This window comes from Haliotis rubra, unplaced genomic scaffold, assembly GCF_003918875.1.
Source record: "Haliotis rubra isolate DU_JTF1 unplaced genomic scaffold, ASM391887v1 Scf618, whole genome shotgun sequence".
Lineage (NCBI taxonomy): Eukaryota > Metazoa > Mollusca > Gastropoda > Lepetellida > Haliotidae > Haliotis > Haliotis rubra.
In genome coordinates this window covers 609,855-632,962 of record NW_025767322.1, presented here as the reverse complement: position 1 = coordinate 632,962, position 23,108 = coordinate 609,855, and the positions used below count along the sequence as shown (strand labels likewise).

The following is a 23,108-nucleotide window of genomic DNA, read 5'->3' as shown; positions in this document are numbered from 1 at the left end:
TTGAGTGTCTTCGAGTATATTCCCTTTATCTATGAGCGCCAGACTGTCAAAAAGGCAATTAAAATTAGATTTGATAGTTAACACATTTATGTCACAATTTTGAACTACTTCTTTCTGGACGCTGATGTCGATTACCTTCCCTCAGAACAGAGCTCGACAGTCTTTCATACTATCAAGTATTCGTGAATGCAACAAATATTTTGAATTGTCATCATGTGATTACAACTAGAATTATTCAGCCTCTTTACCTTGATGGTTAATTGAATTATATCATGTCAGTTTTATTTTAAATAGCTTTCGTTTTGTGCATGTAATTATTGTGTATATTTTTGTGAACTGTGTACATATTCATTTTGAGACAGTTTGGATGTATAAGATTTCCTTCGGGATAATAAAGTTATATCTTATCTAATATCAGACGTTAACGGCCGCTCATGCTTAACACATGGCAGACAGACTATCTCTCAACGTAACCCAATAATTCGAGTTATCTCCTCTTTTCGAGTCCTCGAGTCCTAGAAAATGGACTCGAGTCCAGCTAAACCCGACTCGTCCTCGAGTACTCGAGTACCCGTGGAAGCCCTACATGTGGGGAATCGAACCCGGGCCTTCGATTAATTATGTTTCCATTTTATTATAGAAATATCAAGGGTGTATTCACCACCACCATCCACCCGTGTCTCTAACTTACGCTATAATGGCAACATAGATTGGATTGGATTCAGTCATAACTCACACTTACATGTAAGCTATGTCAGTAAACGGATCCATGGTATTCATATAACCTCAGTATACCAGTATACCAGTGGGATAGCCTAGTGGTTAAAGCGGTCGCTGGTCACGCCGAAGGTCCAGGTTCGATTCCCCACATGGGTACAATGTGTGAAACCCATTTCTGGTGTCCCCTGCCGTGATATTGCTGGAATATTGCTAAAGGCGGCGTAAAATTAAGCGCACTCGCTCATTCACGCCAGTTATATCACGTGGTATCTGCTTAAGAAAGGAGACATAAGTGATGCAGACCTTGGACGTTTACAGTTTTGGTGAAGCCCACAGAACGAGTATGATGCTGATGACATGAGAGCTATCTGATATTCAAACCTACAGAACGGGTGTGATGCTGATGACATGAGAGCTATCCGGGATTCAAACTCACAATCACAAATGTTTGTCGTAGCCAAGGGACGCAACTCTGTTTGTTGCTCTTTAAACGAGAGGGCAACTTAACATAATCCAATGGAGATACAATGTTCTGGACAATGAATCAGAGAAGTGTGGTCCGTTGTCCAAACCAAACCTTTTGCTTCAAATGCGTTTTAATGTTTCATTGATAATGGCTCGTATACGTCAGTATTGACGTAATGTTGGGCTTGGTTGACAAGAAAGGTATCAAATACGTACGTTAAATGGGTATAAAAACGGTCACACATTTCTCTGCCTCGAATATATAATTTTAAATCCCTTTCTTTCCATGGAGAGGGTTCTGTAGCTAAGTACAGACACTAAAGGCCAACCGACCTTGTCGAAATAGCTTCTAAAGAAAGGACAGCTTTTCATCTTTGTAATACCATACAGCATAATGTATTCCGCTGACGTCACAGGTTCACTTGTCAGTCGTATGCTCGGTGAGCCATGATCGTCTATGTATAGCTGTAAGTGAGTTATTACCATGCGTATATCGATGACTACAGATAGAGGTACACACCTCAAGACAGATGAATGGAGGAACTACAACTTTAAATACAGCACTGATGTCAGAATTAATTTTGTCAGTCAACATTTACGTCTCCCCAGCGTGCTATACATCCCTTGTGTCTAATCACCTTGTCACATACTTGTCATATACTTGTAATGTCACAACAATCTCTTGTCATATGATACAGATGTCTGAACAATATATTTTCATACTGCTCCAGTGTCTAAACAAAGGTTTATCATAGTCCTAATGTCTGAACAAAGGTTTAGCATACAGTCCTAATGTCTGAACAAAGGTTTAGCATACAGTCCTAATGCCTGAACAAAGGTTTATCATAGTCCTTATGTCTGAACAAAGGTTTATCACACAGTCCTAATGTCGGAACAAAGGTTTATCACAGTCCTAATGTCTGAACAAAGGTTTAGCATACAGTCCTAATATCTGAACAAAGGTTTATCAAACAGTCCTAATGTCTGAACAAAGGTTTATCATAGTCCTTATGTCTGAACAAAGGTTTATCACACAGTCCTAATGTCTGAACAAAGGTTTATCAAACAGTCCTAATGTCTGAACAAAGGTTAATCACAGTCCTAATGTCTGAACAAAGGTTTATCACACAGCCCCAATGTCTGAACAAAGGTTTATCACACAGTCCTAATGTCTGAACAAAGGTTTGTCATACAGTCCTAATGTCTGAACAAAGGTTTATCACACAGTCTTAATGTCTGAACAAAGGTTTATCACACAGTCCTAATGTCTGAACAAAAGTTTATCACACAGTCTTAATGTCTGAACAAAGGTTTATCACACAGTCCTAATGCCTAAACAAAGGTTTATCACACCGTCCTAATATCTGAACAAAGGTTTATCAAACAGTCCTAATGTCTGAACAAAGGTTTATCACACAGTCCTAATATCTGAACAAAGGTTTATCAAACAGTCCTAATGTCTGAACAAAGGTTTATCAAACAGTCCTAATGTCTGAACAAAGGTTTATCACACAGTCCTAATATCTGAACAAAGGTTTATCACACAGTCCTAATGTCTGAACAAAGGTTTATCACACAGTCCTAATGTCTGAACAAAGGTTTATCACACAGTCCTAATGTCTGAACAAAGGTTTATCAAACAGTCCCAATGTCTGAACAAAACAAAGGTTTATCACACAGTCCTAATGTCTGAACAAAGGTTTATCACACAGTCCTAATGTCTGAACAAAGGTTTATCACACAGTCCTAATGTCTGAACAAAGGTTTATCACACAGTCCTAATGCCTGAACAAAGGTTTATCACACCGTCCTAATGTCTGAACAAAGGTTTATCAAACAATCCTAATGTCTGAACAAAGGTTTATCACAGTCCTAATATCTGAACAAAGGTTTATCAAACAGTCCTAATGTCTGAACAAAGGTTTATCACACAGTCCTAATGTCTGAACAAAGGTTTATCACACAGGCCTAATGTCTGAACAAAGGTTTATCACACAGTCCTAATGTCTGAACAAAGGTTTATCATACAGTCCTAATGCCTGAACAAAGGTTTATCACACAGTCCTAATATCTGAACAAAGGTTTATCAAACAGTCCTAATGTCTGAACAAAGGTTTATCACACAGTCCTAATGTCTGAACAAAGGTTTATCACAGTCCTAATGTCTGAACAAAGGTTTATCAAACAGTCCTAATGTCTGAACAAAGGTTTATCATACAGTCCTAATGTCTGAACAAAGGTTTATCATACAGTCCTAATGTCTGAACAACATATATTGCTACAAGGCACTGATCTCTGAACATCTTGCCAAACAGTTCTAATGTGTCAGATTTTACCATTCAGCTCTGTCTGAAGTACAATATATATCTGAACAACATTTCGCCAAACACCATCAAGTAAATGTCTATGTTTCTATTGTAAGGATTTCAATCACCAGTTCTTCATTATAATTCAGGTAAAGATTTAGTGCAGACCTACTCAGTTATGATGTTCCGTTGTAATACATTTAAAAGCACCAATGCGTTCACACTAATATTAACTAAATGGAAATGTGAATATGATCTCTTCGATCATCACTACGCGCGCCTGTTTCACCTGAATAACATCTTCACTGTAAACCTACACCGAAACGGCATCAGTTCAGTATGTTAGTACACAAAGGTCACAGGCTACAACAAATTGATTGTACGTCGGGCTCCCTGTTCCTTACTCCAGAGGGGCGGTGGAGTAGCATAGTTGTTATAGCGTTCTCCCAACACGCCTAAGACCCGGGTTCGATTCCCCACATGGGTACAATGAGTGAAGCCCATTTCTGGTGTCCCCCGCCGTGTTATTGCTGGAATAAAAGCGGCGTAAAATTAAAAACCCACTCACTTCTTTCTCTCGAATGTCGAGGATGCAGTTTCAAAAGACTTAAGGGACCGCCTCCGTGGTGTAGTGGTTGGAGCGTCCGCCCGGAGAGCGGAAGGTCGCGGGTTCGATCCCCGACCGCGTCATACCAAAAGACGTTAAAATATGGTACTTGTTGGTCCCTGCCTGGCGCTCGGCATTAATGGGTACAACAAGGACTGGTCGGCTCGGAGTCAGTATAATGTGTCTGAGTGGGGTATTCATGCTTCACTGCGGCATGGTATCTCAGTGGGTTAGCACTATAAAACCAGCTTAGGTCTGGGCTAGTACAAGCAGCCGCACCTACACATACACACGCATGCACGTCGTCATATGAGCGAAATATTCTCAAGCACGACGTTAAACCCAATTTCACCTCACCTCAAAAGACTTAAGACTTATTCATTTACATTGTTAAAATGTTTCCATTTGGAGTTTGTTCCCATCGCATCACACCGCTCCTCACCCTTCAACAAACCATCTGACGAACAAGATCCGTCTGTTCTCAATGTTTTGTGCACAGGTCTGTTCAACAACAAACACCTGTTAATTATAGCTTGCACAACATCTACCTGTTGACCCTGCCCACGTCGACAGTTAATATAAACACGCTGCTCAAGTGGAATCATGTTTCTATAAACGCGGGGATGTTGAATTTTTATTCTGGTGGTTCCAGCCCTTCACAAGGTGGGCTCACCCACCTGTTCCCGTTTTGGAATAACGACTCCAGCCAATGGATATAGAACTATCTCTGTATGGGGTCTGCTGATTTGGATCTGGTTAATTTTGATGTGTCAGCAAATTATGTGCTGCTGTAAGGAAACGGTGCATCAAGTATGATATAAGCCATGCCACTATATCTGTTATCCTGTAACCAGCATCGGCTAGATATCCCAGAAATATCTCTGGCCCTCTGGCATTTAATAACATCGATATGGAGACCCAAATCTATTTTCCCGTCGCTTTAATCTTTAATAAATCTTCATGCTCATAAATCATCCGAGTTTCGATTGGAGATATTCAAAATGGTGGAAATCCAGAGTTATTTGAAGAAGTTAAAACCAAACCAAACACAGTATTGATCAAGTGTTAAAAGAGACTTTGTATATTGTACTGACTAACATGAAGGCATGGCAAAGCGTGGTGCCGAAGTGCGAGGGACGGTGGGGTAGCCTAGTGGTTAAATCGTTTGCTCGTCACGCCGAAGACCCGGGTTCGTTTCCCCACATGGGTACGTTGTGTGTAGCCCATTTCTGGTGTCCCCTGCCGTGATATTGCTGAAATATTGCTAAAAGCGGCGTAAAACCACTCACTTACTCCAAAGTGCGACTTGGATATGATGATAGGGTGTCACAGGAAACATGATCCAGGTGAGAAGCACAGCTCCACTGGGCCCCGGTGTAGAGGATAGAGACTGTGATAGAGTTGACTGTTGCTCATGCTGTCAGCCGCAGGTTTGTGTGGTCCAGGTTCGAACACGTATCATAGGACGATAGTGTAGTAGCCACGCATTCAGCATGTTTACCTACCCTGTACTGTTAGTCTCAGAGTCGCATTGCTGTGGACGCCAACTGGTCCATGAATGCTTAACGTCATGTCTACTCAGAGAAGGGGCGGTGCAGTAGCCTAGTGTTTAAAGGCCCGTGTTCGATTCCCCACATGGGCACAATGAGTGAAGTCCATTTCTGGTGTCCCCCGTCGTGATATTGCTGGAATATTGCTAAAAGCGGCGTAAAACTAAACTCACTCACTACTCAGTGAAGAATGTGTTAGCAAGGTTGAGACAAGTGTTTACAACAGTTCAAGTGAATTCCAGCGATTAAATCATTGCACTTCAGGACAATTTTCCGTAGAAGGGTGGAGGCAATTTTTTTTTTCACAACAATCCAGCATACACGGTGGACGATGTGTTTAGTTAAACCGTTTTTCCATTTTTTTAACGCGATCGGGATGAGATTTTCTTGTTTTTAATTTTCTTACTTAAGTTTAAAGCTCAAAATGTATAAGCGCACGCGAGGTATATACTTGAAACATTGTGATACCACGTTTCCCACCTGGTGGGTCAGTGAAGTAGAGGTATGCTTATGGATGACGGTTTGACAAACAGGGTACACCTGCAATAAACATTTCCCACATGCCATCTCCAAGACCCGAACGTTATCCAAGCACCTTGCTGGTTTGGTATTTCCTGAAATGTCATCTGGCATAACCTCTGTCACGTCAGCCCACGCTAGCCAGCGTGACCGCTCCCAACTGTTTAGTGATATATGCGACTCTTGATTAGGTGAAGCAATTCAAAGACATTGTTTCGCATTTAGTTTACAGAAGATCACGTGCGGCGCGTGTTTTCCGTGTTATTCTTCCTGAAGGATGCACGTGCAAACCGCCCGTGTTGATTGCCCTGAGGAACGTTGGATTGGCGTGGATATTGCTGCAGTTACCTCCCTTGCTCCGATCCCATTTTAAAGTATAATGGTGTCGCTATAGGTCAGCTTTCGAGATTTCTGACATCGTCAGTAATGGAGTTTAGGCGGTGGCACTACCATCTTGTAATTGGTGGTTGTGGTAGCTCATGGCTGCCATCACGGATTCACCTTTTCTCACAAATAAACTCACATGGTATCTGCGTATGATGTGTGTGTGTTAAGAGGTATGTCACGCACGTGTCGCCATAAAACCATATACACATGTCTAAACCTGCGGAACCTAGCTCACACAGTCACGTTAGGCGTTTTAATTCGATGTGAAGAGTTACCTCCTTTGACGGGCAAGGATTCGAGGATCGCTTCTCCGAATTACTGAATCGCACCATTCCTGACATTGTCATAACCTGGGAAACTTCAGCCTATCTGCAAGCATCACCTTACCATGCCATGGCGTACCAACTGAAACAGGGGTTACAGCGATCTGCAAGCATCACCGTACCATGCCATGACGTACCAACTGAAACAGGGGTTACAGCGATCTGCAAGCATCACCGTACCATGCCATGACGTACCAACTGAAACAGGGGTTACAGCGATCTGCAAGCATCACCGTACCATGCCATGACGTACCAACTGAAACAGGGGTTACAGCGATCTGCAAGCATCACCATGCCATGGCGTACCAACTGAAACAGGGGTTGCAGCGATCTGCAAGCATCACCTTACCATGCCATGGCGTACCAACTTGCAGACTGAAACAAGCATCACCGTACCATGCCATGGCGTACCAACTGAAACAGGGTTACAGCGATTGCAGCGATCTGCAAGCGATCTGCAAGCATCACCACCATGCCATGGCGTACCAACTGAAACAGGGGTTGCAGCGATCTGCAAGCATCACCATACCATGCACCAACTGAAACAGGGGTTGCAGCGATCTGCAAGCATCACCTTACCATGCCATGGCGTACCAACTGAAACAGGGGTTACAGCGATCTGCAAGCATCACCTTACCATGCCATGGCGTACCAACTGAAACAGGGGTTACAGCGATGCCATGGCGTACCAACTGAAACAGGGGTGCAATCTGCATCACCTTACCATGCCATGGCGTACCACAGGGGTTACAGCGATCTGCAAGCATCACCTTACATGCCATGCAGGGGTTGCAGCATCTGCAAGCATCACCGTACCATGCCATGGCGTACCAACTGAAACAGGGGTTACAGCGATCTGCAAGCATCACCATACCATGCCATGGCGTACCAACTGAAACAGGGGTTGCAGCGATCTGCAAGCATCACCTTACCATGCCATGGCGTACCAACTGAAACAGGGGTTGCAGCGATCTGCAAGCATCACCTTACCATGCCATGCCATGGCGTACCAACTGAAACAGGGGTTGCAGCGATCTGCAAGCATCACCATTACCATGCCATGGCGTACCAACTGAAACAGGGTACCAACCATGCTGAAACAAACAGGGTTACAGCGATCTGCAAGCATCACCATACCATGCCATGGCGTACCAACTGAAACAGGGGTTGCAGCGATCTGCAAGCATCACCTTACCATGCCATGGCGTACCAACTGAAACAGGGGTTGCAGCGATCTGCAAGCATCACCTTACATCACCATACCATGCCATGGCGTACCATGCCATGGCGTACCAACTGAAACAGGGCGTTACCAGCGATCTGCAAGCATCACCTTACCATGCCATGGCGTACCAACTGAAACAGGGGTTGCGAGCGATCTGCAAGCATCACCTTACCATGCCATGGCGTACATCACCTTACCATGAACTGAAACAGGGCAAGCATTGCAGGCGTTGCAGCGATCTGTAAGCATCACCGTACCATGCCATGGCGTACCAACTGAAACAGGGGTTACAGCGATCGCTAGTCAAACCTAAGGAGTGAGTGAGTTTAGTTTTACGCCGCACTCATGTTACAGCTATATGGCGGCGGTCTGTAAATAATCGAGTCTGGACCAGACAATCCAGTGATCAACAGCATGAGCATCGATCTACGCAATTGGGAACCGATGACATGTGTCAACCAAATCAGCGAGCCTGACAACCCGATCCCTTTAGTCGCCTCTTACGACGAGCATGGGTTACTGAAGATCAATATTCTAACCCGGACCTTCACGGGTCTCAAACCAAAGGCCTCGCCCTCTTCCGGTATGCCTCGCCCTCTTCCGGTATGCCGCGCCCTGTTTAGTGGTATTCCCGATGCCACCGTGCTCCGTGTTTGCCCATTGGATGCCAATATTTCAGTCTTTTAAATGTTTATTCTTCCCTTTTCCTTTCAATATGTAGCCCTGAGCTTTTGCACTCGCATGATCATGCATTCGAATGAAAACCCCTGTATGGTACAATCTGTGAAGCACATTTCTGGTATTGTCAATTAGATATTGCTGGAATATTGCTTAAAGGTGTCTAACAGCTAACTCACTCACTGACTGCAACACTTCCAAGCGGCATTTAACTCGACTCTTTCACACCTGTCGGATTTATAGTTGCAACTCGTGCATCGCCGATAAATAGGAGACGTTTTTCAGAACTGCATTTTCTGCCTATTACATTACAATGCGTAGCTGCACCTGCTGGGTGTAACACTATCAATCCTTTCAACACAGAACACACTATAACCAAATTATGTCTGTTTACCGTCAAATAAGTTGCATAGGATATGAGTTTCCCAAACTTTTTTAATCATAACTATTGCTCATTTCAGACTCGGAGCATGTGATAATGCCCTCTTACTCTGTGGAAGTTGATTATAATCCCTACCTGCATCATGTCGTTAAACAAGTTGTGTGTACCAACATCCATTAACTGATTGCGATTCTTCCTCTGGAGAATTCCAAGTCCCATATTGACATCTGTGTGGTCACGAGCGCGTGCGGAGCGCGTGACAGGATCACATGACCAGATTCCAATTCTGCTGCTAATTCCACACCATAACACTCAGCAGCGGGAACTGTTTGGTCGGGGGGATGTGACGGGATAATAAAATAACGTTGTTGGCCAAAATGATGAGAGCCCTACAGTAGGACTAACATTAATTCCTACATACCTATACACGACGAGCAGGAATCATTGATTTTCAGGATTGTTCCATATAATAGACCATCTCTGTTCCTTAATGACGACCAGGCCTCCTCGCTTCCATTTTAGCTGATTAGCAGATGCCCGTTTAATGAAGCGATGTGGAGTTAATGACAGCCCAGTGCCAGAGATGGCATTTACTGGAGCTTGGAGGTTCGGTGGCCAGCCGGAACACGCCGCCCAGCCGGCATCAAGTTAATACGGACTTGGGAATAAATGTCGCAGTGCCCCACGTGATCAGCAAATTCAATTTATCTGAGCCCACACGGTAATAATTATTAAATCTCTATAAACATTGGCTACATGCAAGGTTCTTGAATATTGTATTGAAAGATATTTAATGTGTAGTTTATTCTATGTCAACCGCGGAAAAAAGCAAGTATTTTTTCAATAATCAGCGTTGTTCTAACCTGGTGGTTAACTTGTCCGTTCGCCACAGTGTGTTCTATTCTCAACACGGTCATTGTGTATGAAGCTCGTTATTAGACTGGAACATTAATAACGGCGGCATAAAGTCACATTAGCTCGCTCAACCGTCAATAACAGTTGGTCTGGGCCTTACATGTACGTCTGTTTCTATGTCCAATCTTACTGAAGTCAGATCCTTGGCCACTCAGTGAAGATTAAACTAACAACTTGTCTCTGAAATGAGCATATTTTACAGGGAAAAACAGTTCATGATAAAAAGATACATGTATCTAATGAAAAGGAGCCCTTAGACCTCCTGAAACTGTGGAAATCTAGACTTTCCACATAATCTAGACTTGCATGGGCTTTCTTGGATATGTTTGTTTCAGTGTCTGTATGACAGACTGAGTAAAGATCTGGGGAAGTTAATCCATTTTGTCTGCCAAGAATAAGAGGACGAAATTGAACGTGTGTTAACAATAAATATGTGTTTGAATGACACAGAAATATATGTTACCGAAGAGAGCAGGAGCTTTATCGGGCCACGAGTCGGTACATGAAGAGATGACGATGACGACACTAGTGTGCACTTTACTGAAAAAACGAGACTCTTTATGTTCTTTCCATAATCGATAATCTCCAGGGTATACGTTACGATCACTCTCCACTATACACTGGATGCATCCACGGCTTGGCCCGATGATTTTATTACCTCCCTTGGCTGGCTTTTTATCCAATCAGGTGTCTACGCTGGGAAGTTGAGCGAACCAATCACAACGCACTTTCGCTTGTTAAATTATCTATCCGTTTAAACTTGGCAACACAGCAGAGGTACTCTGAAAGAGGTAAAAGGAGTTCTTTTATATATATTTTTAAAGTTTCAGATCTGTCAATTTGTTTGTATTATTTCCTCAAAAATCTTAGTGGCACTGCGAACAAACCTTCGCGACTGCGACCGCTATCTTTGTTGACACTGGCAAGCTCGGATGTAACGGCGGCTTAGCTGATTAGCTACTGTGAGAATGCGGAGCCAGCAAAGGGAGGTAATATAATGATCGGGTCAAAGCCGTGGATGTATCCAGGGTATAGTGGAGAGTGATTGTAACGTATACCCTGGAGATTATCGAGGATGTGTGTTCTTTCCTGAGTGTTAGAAATGCAACAAAACCCTTTTTAAGCCATAAGAGTCGAGCTAGTGTTCGATTCCGACTATAAGCATGTGTGATGACATCGATATGTCGGGAGAGGAGAGTGCATCCCCCCAAACACATGCAAAGGCAAGTTAAATATTCAACGTCAATAAAACTCGAATAATTTCGGGAATTGCATCAGTGATGGAAAAGACATGCTCACTGGAGTCCCGTTTCGCCGAACTTGAGAATACGTAGGGTAGGAATTTCAGATTATCCAGTCGCCTTTTCGCTCATTTTCTCACAGTGAGGAAATGCTAGTTTAATATTGGTCGGCCAAATGTCAGTACCATCAATCGTGTCGCTTCACCTCAGTGCCAATACTGATAATGATCTATTTGACTGAGTACCGAGAGAGATGTCAATTTCAACAAACCTGGCGGAGTAATGACACATCTATGAATTATTCATAATTTTCAGTTATTGATATTTTCTGGTATGAATGATAGAAAGCACGTGGCTTGTCAGAATTTCATGTTTGACTGATGGCCGCGAGTGAATGATCAGCTTGAGATATTGTTTTAAATATGGATTATTTATTCCGTTCGAAGGCCGACGTGGAATCCGGTTACATTAAAGGTTAAATATTACTTCGTTTTCGAATATCTGTGTGATCTCGAATGAGTGCACATGGAGTAAATAGATCTTTTTCCGCTATCCCGACAAAACCATGATAGAAACTAGCTCCCTTCATTCGTGATGTAGTAAGAACCGTGCTCGAGTGTGCGTGCGTGCGTGCGTACGTGCATGCGACTATGCACGCTTGCGTGCAGGTGTGCGGGTGTTTTTCCTATGTTCGTTAAGGTCTCTTATGCTCTTTATTTCTTTATACGGTCTACCATACACATTACTGTTTTAGCGAACTCAAAGGAACTACTCATTTTGTTTCGTAGTTTATTTATAACTGTACTGTGCTTCCTTTAGCATCACTACCCGTGCCGAAGATTGACGACAATATCCTTGCGTCCAGTCGTCTTCATTTTGTATACATATTTGACTCAAACAATGCGTCTAGCCAAACCCTGGCTTGATAACCGTTTACCTGACATCAGAAAAGTGTCCCTCGATAAAAATGTTGATACTGAAGGTAACCAGCTATAGATGGAGACTCCGAGACTGTTTGACACCATGCATCGTCACCGCCGTGATGTTGCAGAGGTGATGTCCCTGTCGACATGAGGTCAATGTTGCCACCGATGTTGTTAAGCAAGCAATGAGAAACGTTATCAAATTAAGGATTCCATTCCGTGGGGAATTCCAATATTCCCGTCCATCCCGGCCTGAACCTGGTCCATCCTCGTCTAACCATTTACCGGGGGCTTGAATGAACATTCTGCGTCTTATCGATTGTTGAGGAAAGAAGACAGTCACGTTCCTTGCCAGAAATGAATGGAGTAGGCACATTTCGTGTCATTCATGGTAATACAGAAATCAGTAGGAGTTATGAATGGTCTGCTATTCCGACTCCTGAATTGTCGTTAAGTTTAATCGATTTTGGAAAAAATGTCGTGTTAGTGATTTCAGTGATGGCTTTAAGTGTCCAAGGCGAATTATCAGCTCTGTCTTGCAGTTCCACGATCGATACCGCATGTAGGAGGAAGTGGTACTTTTGTCAAGAATACTGCCACGAAACAAAGTAATCCCATATGTTTTCTGTGGATTAGAAAAAATGAATAATGGTTATGGCACACGAAAGCCGGGTTTTGATAGATCATTCGTGTCGGCCCTTATTTTCTTTTGAAATATAATACTGTTTTTTATAATAGATAATGAACTCGTGTCTTCATTTTGCAAGCTTACTCAGTGATATGTACTTTGTTTTAGAAATTCAGTGTAACTCTGTGTCTTCATAGTTGGTAACTGTGTTGATGGGCTATTTTCTTAGCTGCAAGTGACCCGTGAAGATACGGGTTAGAATTCGTCTTCAGTAACCCATGCTTGTCGTAAGAGGCGACTAACGGGATCGGGCGGTCAGGCTAGGTGACACATGTCCCATCGGTTCCCAATTGTTTAGATCGATGTTCATGCTGTTGATCACTGGACTGACTGGTCCAGACTTGATTATTTACAAACCGCCGCCATACACCAGGAATATTGCTGAGTGCGGTGTAAAACTAAATTCAATCACTCACTCACTCTTCCCTGCAAGCACGCATGTACAGGCATACACACACAGAGAGACGTCATTGACCTTAACACCTCGGCCCCATCTATTCCCAACCGACAAAAGGTCACATGTCCTATTAAATGAGCGCTGATCCCAACAATAACACCCAATTAGACGAAATTTATCGCTGCAGCGTATATGGGTTATTTTTCCCTTTCCGTTTGATCTTGATATTATGGCCATCTTCATCTACATCAATCGTTTGTTTGCCGCAATCACAGCATCCCTTAATTGAAATATCTCTGTCATGAAGAGCGACAATACAAGATTTAGATGGTTTTGCGAGCAGTAAATGCTTTACTGGAACGATTGATGGCCCATCTGTGCGCCTGTTTTGAAGTTATACTTGAATTAGGTCCTGCTATTGCCTTCATGTTGATATGTTAAACTGATTTAGATACATTTATACAGGGAATGGTCATTAAGGATAATGATGAAATATAGAATACAATATGTTTATCAATATTTCCACACAAATCATGCCAACTGAAGTGCTGTCGTCACCTCGTTCACAATAGATTATTGTATAATCAATGTGCTTTCTCAGCTCTCTGGGTTATGCTTTCTCAGCTCTACTGTCTGGATATAGTAATTCGCACACACATTTAACCCAATCAGATACGAATTTCCTCCTGTTTTAGTGGTCAAAATCCCAATGTCAGTTGTCGAAAGAGACACATCATGTAATTTAGCCGATGTTTTATTCTTGATCCGTAAACGCCGAAGAAGGTCCGTATCCATGAAGACTTCCGCCCGGCCGTCATCCACGACGATCGCCAACGGCGTTGTTTAACTTCACCTGATCAGTGGCCGTGCTATATACACACCATGGCGCCACCGAAATGTTTCCATATTTCCACATTTCCTCTGTCATAAAAGTGGCTGTGCTACTGGAAGAGCAGGATAAGTTTAACGTTTTGCGAAAACCTAGTGTCTCGTCGCTGATTTTCAGTTTGTCATTGACATAATCCTCACCATATTTTGTTATTTAAGCCAAGTGAAATCCGTTTTGGCAGATATCGAAGACTGACCTTCCAGCAAAGACTTTCTGTATTCAGTTCTGTAGTACAAGTTGCAGTTCTTCTAAAATATCGTCGGGCGGTGGGGTAGCCTAGTGGTTAAAGCGTTGGCTCGTCACGCCGAAGACCCGGGTTCGATTCCGATTCCCCACATGGGCACAATGTGTTAAGCCCATTTCTGGTGTCCCCCGCCGTGATATTGCTGGAATATTGCTAAAAGCGGCGTAAAACTAAACTCAGTCAGTCAGTCAGTCTAAAATATCGTCACGTGGCGTTGTTCGTACTTCAGAAAGGATCCCTCCAGTAACCGCATGTGAAGGTCGAGTTGATCGTTGTTTATGTTCTTATCCACTGTATATTGCTGGCTTATATTCCATTAATATTAGAAGAAAAATATGGCCTATAAGATAAATTAAACAACATTCACTGGATCAGTCGGTCAGGAGTTATATCTCACTTTTTTAATGTTTCAAGTGTTTCTGGCAACAGGTCATCTCACCTGATGATGGTACTTCAGAATACATGTCAGAGGACGCTAAACGAATCCATAAGCTATATGGTATGCATGGAAACGCTCCCTTTTTACGAGTGGGAAGTCTCTAAATTACAAGGTGGTGGTGGTGGTGGGGTTGGAATTGATGACGCGCTGGTCTATAAATAAAAGGCTAAATAATTAAGGGCTGCATTGTATTTTAGTCTGAAGTATATCTCAGTTACATCACGACTTGTGTTTAAGATGTTGAAGGGAATGATGGAAGTTTGGCAGGTCCAGAAGCCCATCACTCCGGTGAAACCCACTGATATCTGTCTTGCTGCAACTTATTGACATCAGCTCAGCGAATCCTGCTGCATCAGTGACGTGTCGTGCCGGTCATCTGTGGAGGCTGGATGACTGTTTTACAATGCACAAGTCGGGGGATGTTATCACTGTTTGAAAGTGCTCGTGTACTGAGTGCCAGCTCATACTGATCCATCTCATGTTCAAGAAACGGTCGGGCGGTGAGGTAGCCTAGTGGTTAAAGCGTTGGCTCGTCACGCCGAAGGCCCCGGTTCGATTCCCCACATGGGTACAATGTGTGAAGCCCATTTGTGGTGTCTCCCGCCGTGATATTGCTGGAATATTGCTAAACGCGGCGTAAAACCAAACTCACTCACTCACTTAAGAAACGGTAGCCAACCCCAATCCTGCTTAACCGCCTATAAACTAGTTTATCAAAGTGTGTGTTTCTCACGTTTCAAAGTCTTGGGTTCGTATCCCTAATTCACCACGATTATGATCCTTGATCAATCCGAGTTTTCTTGGTTTGATTGTAAATATACATATCTTGGACATGGGTAGCCTGTGACTTGTCCTATATTCCATATAATTCCTCCAGGTATATACTCCGAGCCAGGACATAAATTTAGTTAACTGAACAAACTACCATTAGAACCTGCGTAGTAAATACTGACTCACTCACTCACTCTATTATTACCATCAGGGTTGCGGAAGAACAAAGGATGAAAGCATTATCGATTTAGAATGTTACGTATATTCCTCTACTGCGTCATGCCCGTCGCTTCAACCGCTGATTGCTTTGCTGTTACCACTGTCACCTCTCACTACAACCAGGCCATCTGTGGTATCGACAGTGGAACTTGTACCTAAATAACCGCAGCCCAGTCGTAGGTGCATGTGTACTTTAATGTAATCAGAACGTCTATGTGCGTCATGATAACCAGCTCTGCTATGATCAGGATGCCGTAAAGGTCAAATGTGATCCATGTGATCATGCCTTGTGTAATATCAATCGTTGCAGAAAACATAATATGCATAAATTGTATCAATCTCAAAAGAAGTCGAAAGTTATACAAATTGACTTGTTCGGTACAGAAAGCAACTCTTGGGTTTAGTTACAGACAATTATGTTATTTGCTAGAGTGAGTGAGTTTAGTTTTACGCCGCTTTTAGCAATGTTCCAGCAATATCGCAGCATGGGACACCGGAAATGAGCTTCACACATTGTAACCATGTGAGTAATCGAACCCGGGTCTTCGACGTGACAAGCGAACGCTTTACCCGCTAGGCTACCCCACCGCCCGTTATTTGCTAGAACTTTAAACAGAAAAATTTAAGCACGTTCCAAAATTGAAAGATTTTACATGTGTTTGTTATATGAGGCTCGTGAATGGTTGTAATGGCCAGGATCCGCGGCGACCTGTTAATTATATACGTACAATATAGCTCATGACATCAACCTGTCTGGTCTCGGTTAGTTGTAGACCTCCGTCATCGAATACTTCAACAGAAGTAGAACATGTTCTGAATGTCTTGAACGTGAACATGTATTGATGACAAAATGTTTGGCACGTTAATACGAACTGACAAAGTGCCAAGAACGTTAATAAGGTTCTAACACATTCTGGTTGGTGAATGTGATGATGAATTGTGGTTGAGTCTGGTCTGATATTCTTCCAAACCATTGTCCAGTACATATGCAATAGGGCGGAGGAAATTACTGAAACAGCCAGGCCTTGCAATCTATCGACATTTGACATGAGCAGCAGCGGATATAATAACAGGATAGATATCACAGCAGTTTCTAGACATGACTCAGACATACATCAACGTATTGATTTCTTTAGTATTCTATTTTGTATTACTTCAAAACTACTATTTTGTAAGCACATCATGGAATGGTAGTCAATGGTACAGTTTGACCTGACAATAAACAATGGTCCTTGGTGATAAGTTAAGTTCTTGTTGGTGTATCTTTTCTTCAAAAACAACAAATATCAGTAAGCAGGTTCAGTTAGGACAATGCGGCATGTCTATCCTTTGTTTCTGGCAGCTCCGTACATATGCTCTCTTAACTTGTTTCTACCAACTGGTTCAAACATCTGCTAGTGTAACTTTAGATGTACTTCTATGAACCTGGCGCAACGTTTTAGTTGCCAGAACCAGCGCTCAAACACATAAACACTCCTACACGAAGCTATCAGCACTGAACAATATTCACGATATTAGAATTCAGTTTTAAAGAATTCCTTCCCATTTAAACCTGACATCCCACCTCGAAAACTGAAATAACGTTCGGATCCAATATTTCCCATCCGTGTATAGTATGTTTGCAGTGAAAACGTACCGAGGAATTTCACTTTAAAACAAAAAAGTAAATCAAATTTAGTGAAATTAAGATTGCGAATCCTCATAATTTTACCATACCAAATGAACATTTAAATCTCAAAATATTATTCAACTTAGGATAAAAGTTGTTTAACAAACGATCATAGATTCAAATCGCTATTATTGTTTGTATTACAAGGGGGTAAGCGCAGTAGATAGAACAGTTGAAACAAAGGCACAAAGGTACGTGATGAGCGTTAACTTGTTCTCGGTGTTTCATCTCATGTGCTTACATCTCCCCTTGTAATACAAACCAATAATAGCGATTTGAAACTATTGATCGATTTGATCGTTTGTTAAATAACTTTTATCCTAAGTTGAATAAAATTCAGAGATTTGAATGTTCAATTGGCAAGGTAAAATTATGAGGATTCGCAATCTTAATTTCGCTTTAATCGATTTACTTTTCTATTTAGAGTGAAATTCATCGGTACGTTTTCACTGGAAACAGACTATAATTAGGTTAATATCCTAAAGGCCGGTGGAACGTGCACATTAAAATGGCCCAAAATATTCTGGGGTAAGGTATAATCTACTTTGGGCAAACCCCGTTAAATATATTGTTGGAGTACATCAAGTGAAAACAAACACCTGTGACTGAAAGCCTGGCTGTCGAACATGAACAGTTAGTTTCCCATTGGCTGGGGCTCCAATATCATAAACAGTATCAGTAACTTATGTAAGCACAACTGTAATTGTTTCATCAATAAACTTTGTGATTTTTAACATTCCCGCACAGATTGGTGCTTCAATTGGAATGTATACAAGGTTAATCAAAATCAAAACACGAATTTGTCCAAGTAATATGGATGATAGCGTTCTACAATGGCCATCTCCCTTCTGATAATTTACTATCCTGGTGTAGAAGTAACAGACACTTCTGAATGCGCCTCCTCTGTTCCCTAGACAGATCTGTCTATGGAGATCCAGTAAGACAAAAACACGTCCACAAGACTTACCACAAGTGTGACTATTTCAACTTTCCAAATGTCATGTTTACCTTTATGTCGAGTAGTTTTCAAGTATTTCCATCTTTTCGTGCCTATATTTCGTTTAGGTACAATAGATTAACATCATTCTATGACTACGACGTCATACGGCTGATGCTTAGAAAGTATTTGATCTTGGTAACAGCATTCGAGGCCACATTAAAGCTTGCTAATGGGTTTTGGTAGACATTTTGGGGATATTTCTAAATTCGAGTCATTTGTGACAAAATGATGTCCGGTTCAATTCCCTTTGAATTGTATCATATGTTCCGATGTGTTAACGTGACCAGTTGACGTGCCTTTGCATGTGTTTGTGACATGTGTCACCAAGTGGGCATGATACGCCGACCTATTGATAATGATATAGACGGAATCTGAGAATGGATTGCTTGGAATCAAAGAATGGATTGCATTTGGAACAATTTATTGGATCATCCTGTGTTGTTTCCTCATTATTATGTTTACTTTACATGAATTTCTCAGTTGTTGAACGCCTTGTTGCACGGTGCCAGTACAGACGTTGGCAATATGAAGTATTGTGTTCTTTGCACAATAGGTGAACTACAGTACTGTGGTGTTATTGTAAAATTTGCTGAATGTTGTCATTACACATCTGAAATCAATGAACGAGATATTAAATATTTGATACAAAACCATTTTCTTCATTATAAGAAAACGTTGCTAAAAGTAGATAAATTTCATGTTCCGTCTGTATTGTGAGCGTCATGTTATTAATTACTATCAAAGATAAAATGAATGAAGCAAGTGAAACCCTGTGTTAACCTCCAAATGTCACAGCCCAACAATGGCAGTCTGAAGGCAGAAAGGGGGCCTTACATGAACTATACGGAATGACTTCTACTGTAGTCTGTCACCCCATGTTCTTATATTTTAGGGGTACGTAAGTCCCAAAACATTCAAGGTAAATTTAAACTTTCCATTTTTTAAGCGTAGAATATGTGTAATTTTAATGTATGGCTAGATGTATCTAAATTGCTGACAGCTGAAGGGATGATGTAAATCCAGCTAGGGCCCATGCAGGAAGCAAATGTACTGTAAGTCCCCATGGTCCCTAGTATGGTGATTTACCTTCAGTTCTATAGCCTGTTTTATATTTGTATTTCCAAATAGTGCTATTGGTTTTAACTTTTCACGCTAGTTTTAATTCTAATTGTGATATTCTAGTTGTTTTACTGTCCTTCGTCGACAGGTTTTTATAATATACATATAGTCCATTTCAATGTCAAATATGTTCTCGTCACGATATGGCTGAAATATTGCCGATGTGACGTTAAATATTAACTCACTCACTCACTCTTATATCTTAGCATCTTAGTACCAAGGGAAATGACATTCATAAAGAGTTTTGAATCCACATTAGGCTTTGTATTTGGACATTATTGTGGACCTAACTACAAACACATCGGTGAAAGTAATACCGATCTGATACACAAGCCAGTGAGCTGTCATTATCCTGTCTTTCGCTACAAATTACGTGGAAGTACAGATAAATTATGTGCTAAATCACCGCCAATAAATGTGACAATTCCCGAGTGTCAGCATATATGAAACCCACCACACTATCCGCGTCTTGGTAAAGCTCGATGTTTCCAATATCAAGTTGTACTAACACAATAAAGTATGGGGATGTAGTGGAATATCCATCAATATCTCCTGGCGGGCCACTTCTAGGTCAGTTATATATAGCCCCGAGATGACAGATAGACGGAGAACACTCCTCGAATACAGCAATTGGCAGCAAGTTGACAAACATATACCGCCGTTCCTTGCTGCCTGGCAGTGTTGTTCACCCTCTCCACCATGGACTAACCTCATCATCTCTGACTGTGCCCTCCAGCATCTCTGACTGTGCCCTCCGACATATCTGACTGTGCCCTCCGACATATCTGACTACAGGTGGACGTCATGAGCCAGGTCAGTGTATTGGGCAGGTCAACAAGCAACTTTAAATTTCATTAACGTTTCTGGGTTTGTGTTCATCGGGGTGGTGGATGTGAACTCGAAAGCTCAACAAGGTACGCCTTTCATATGTCACGTTGTCAATATCATAGTATAAGTATATGAGTAATCATCATCAACCTGTCAATTATCACGAGTAACTCTTGACTTGAAACGTTAACGCAGGCTGACAAATTAAGCTAATTGCTTGCATATTACCAGTCTGTAATCAGCACGTTTTATGAGGAATGAATAGATGGGGTATCCCTCGGAAGTCACGCTCTTTGGCAACTGAGATGTACATGTACTTCCCTGGCACGGCACCATCCTTAAGACTTTACAAAGCACCCTGAACCTATTTCAGCCCTCTCTGAAGCTGGATGAAACAGCTCCCTGACTGATGTCGCCTATTACTAAATTTAGATCTAGAAACGTATAGAAGACAGGGAATGTTTTTGTTTAATCACTTACCGCACATTAATCTGTTGACGTTCTGTTTTCGTTGCGCTGTGTGTATTTCCTCAATGATGTCCACGCCTCAAATCTTATCTGTGCAATTCCAGCTTAAATTTGAACTGAAAATCAATACGTGCAATTTCAATTTCCTTATCCTCGGGAGATATTAGTCTATTATTTATGAAGATTACACTATAAATATACATGGTGAAGAACACTACTGGTTGTCTTAGGCAATATGCCATTTGTTTATAACGCACGGGTCTGTAAGATCTAACTATTCTTTCTCAGATCCAGCTGTGTTTGCTGAGAGCCAATTGTTCTTGACGTGATCTAACTGTTCTTGTTGAGATACAAGCTTTCTGAGAAACCAGTTCTTCTTGAAATCCGAGCGTTCTTGCTTGGGGTGATGCAACTGTTCTTAAATTTGATTTTGTTTTTGATATTCATCCCTTCTTGGTTGCTGCTCAGGTACATACATTTGTGTACACATATACATGTATGCAGCATGATGGCAGTCTTGGGGTCTCTTACTGTGCATTACACTGTACAGGGTTCCTTGGTGGGGTGGTGTTGGGTCCTTACACAGAATACCAAGAGTCCTGAAACGGCTTGTGTGTGAAGTGCTTTACTGATGTTCAACTTCGTGAATAATGCTGAAGGAGAAGTAAAACCTCATCTCCTCACTCTTTCTGACGTGATTGTGTATTTCCCAGGGTATGGTTTACACATAGTTGCTATGATACATGTTCAGGCCACTTAGTGTTTGTCTGTACCTAGGATACTGCCCTGATGACCACTAACCGATGTCCTAACACATGATCCCAGTGTCAACTGCCGATCTCCTAACACATGGTCACACTGTCAACTGTCGGTCTCCTAACACGTGATCACACTGTCAACTGTCGGTCTCCTAACACATGATCACAGTGTCAACTGCCGATCTCCTAACACATGATCACAGTGTCAACTGCCGATCTCCTAGCACGTGATCAAAGTGTCAACTGCCGATCTCCTAACACATGATCACAGTGTCAACTGTCGGTCTCCTAACACATGATCACAGTGTCAACTGCCAATCTCCTAACACATGATCACAGTGTCAACTGTCGGTAGCCTAACACGTGATCCCTGTGTCAACTGTCGGTCTCCTAACACATGATCACAGTGTCAACTGCCGAATTCCTAACACGTGATCACAGTGTCAACTGCCGATCTCCTAACACGTGATCACAGTGTCAACTGCCGATCTGCTCACACATGATCACAGTGTCAACTGTCGGTCTCCTAACACGTGATCACAGTGTCAACTGCCGATCTCCTAACACGTGATCACAGTGTCAACTGCCGATCTCCTCACACGTGATCACAGTATCAACTGTCGGTCTCCTAACACGTGATCACACTGTCAACTGTCGGTCTCCTAACACATGATCACAGTGTCAACTGCCGATCTCCTAACACATGATCACAGTGTCAACTGCCGATCTCCTAGCACGTGATCACAGTGTCAACTGCCGATCTCCTAACACATGATCACAGTGTCAACTGTCGGTCTCCTAACACATGATCACAGTGTCAACTGCCAATCTCCTAACACATGATCACAGTGTCAACTGTCGGTAGCCTAACACGTGATCCCTGTGTCAACTGTCGGTCTCCTAACACATGATCACAGTGTCAACTGCCGAATTCCTAACACGTGATCACAGTGTCAACTGCCGATCTCCTAACACGTGATCACAGTGTCAACTGCCGATCTGCTCACACATGATCACAGTGTCAACTGTCGGTCTCCTAACACGTGATCACAGTGTCAACTGCCGATCTCCTAACACGTGATCACAGTGTCAACTGCCGATCTCCTCACACTTGATCACAGTATCAACTGTCGGTCTCCTAACACGTGATCACAGTGTCAACTGCCGATGTCCTAACACGTGATCACAGTGTCAACTGCCGATCTCCTCACACGTGATCACAGTATCAACTGTCGGTCTCCTAACACGTGATCACAGTGTCAACTGCCGATCTCCTAACACGTGATCACAGTATCAACTGTCGGTCTTCTCACACGTGATCACAGTATCAACTGTCGGTCTCCTAACACGTGATCACAGTGTCAACTGCCGATGTCCT

The 23,108-nt window shown here is 42.3% G+C and overlaps 1 protein-coding gene across 4 annotated transcripts in view; it reads left to right on the top strand.

The window, feature by feature from the left end:
* LOC124256097 (calmodulin-A-like) overlaps nucleotides 1-23,108 on the top strand; it is a 173,306-nt gene that overhangs the window by 8,234 nt on the left and 141,964 nt on the right. For 2 of the 4 annotated variants that reach the window (XM_046690033.1, XM_046690028.1), the window contains exon 1: nucleotides 20,466-20,489. The exons of the other annotated variants lie outside the window; for them this stretch is intronic. In XM_046690033.1, the coding sequence (XP_046545989.1) occupies nucleotides 20,481-20,489 (9 nt within the window). In that variant the 5' untranslated portion in view covers nucleotides 20,466-20,480. Of the gene's footprint in view, nucleotides 1-20,465; nucleotides 20,490-23,108 lie in introns of those variants that run through there. 4 annotated transcript variants of the gene reach the window in all.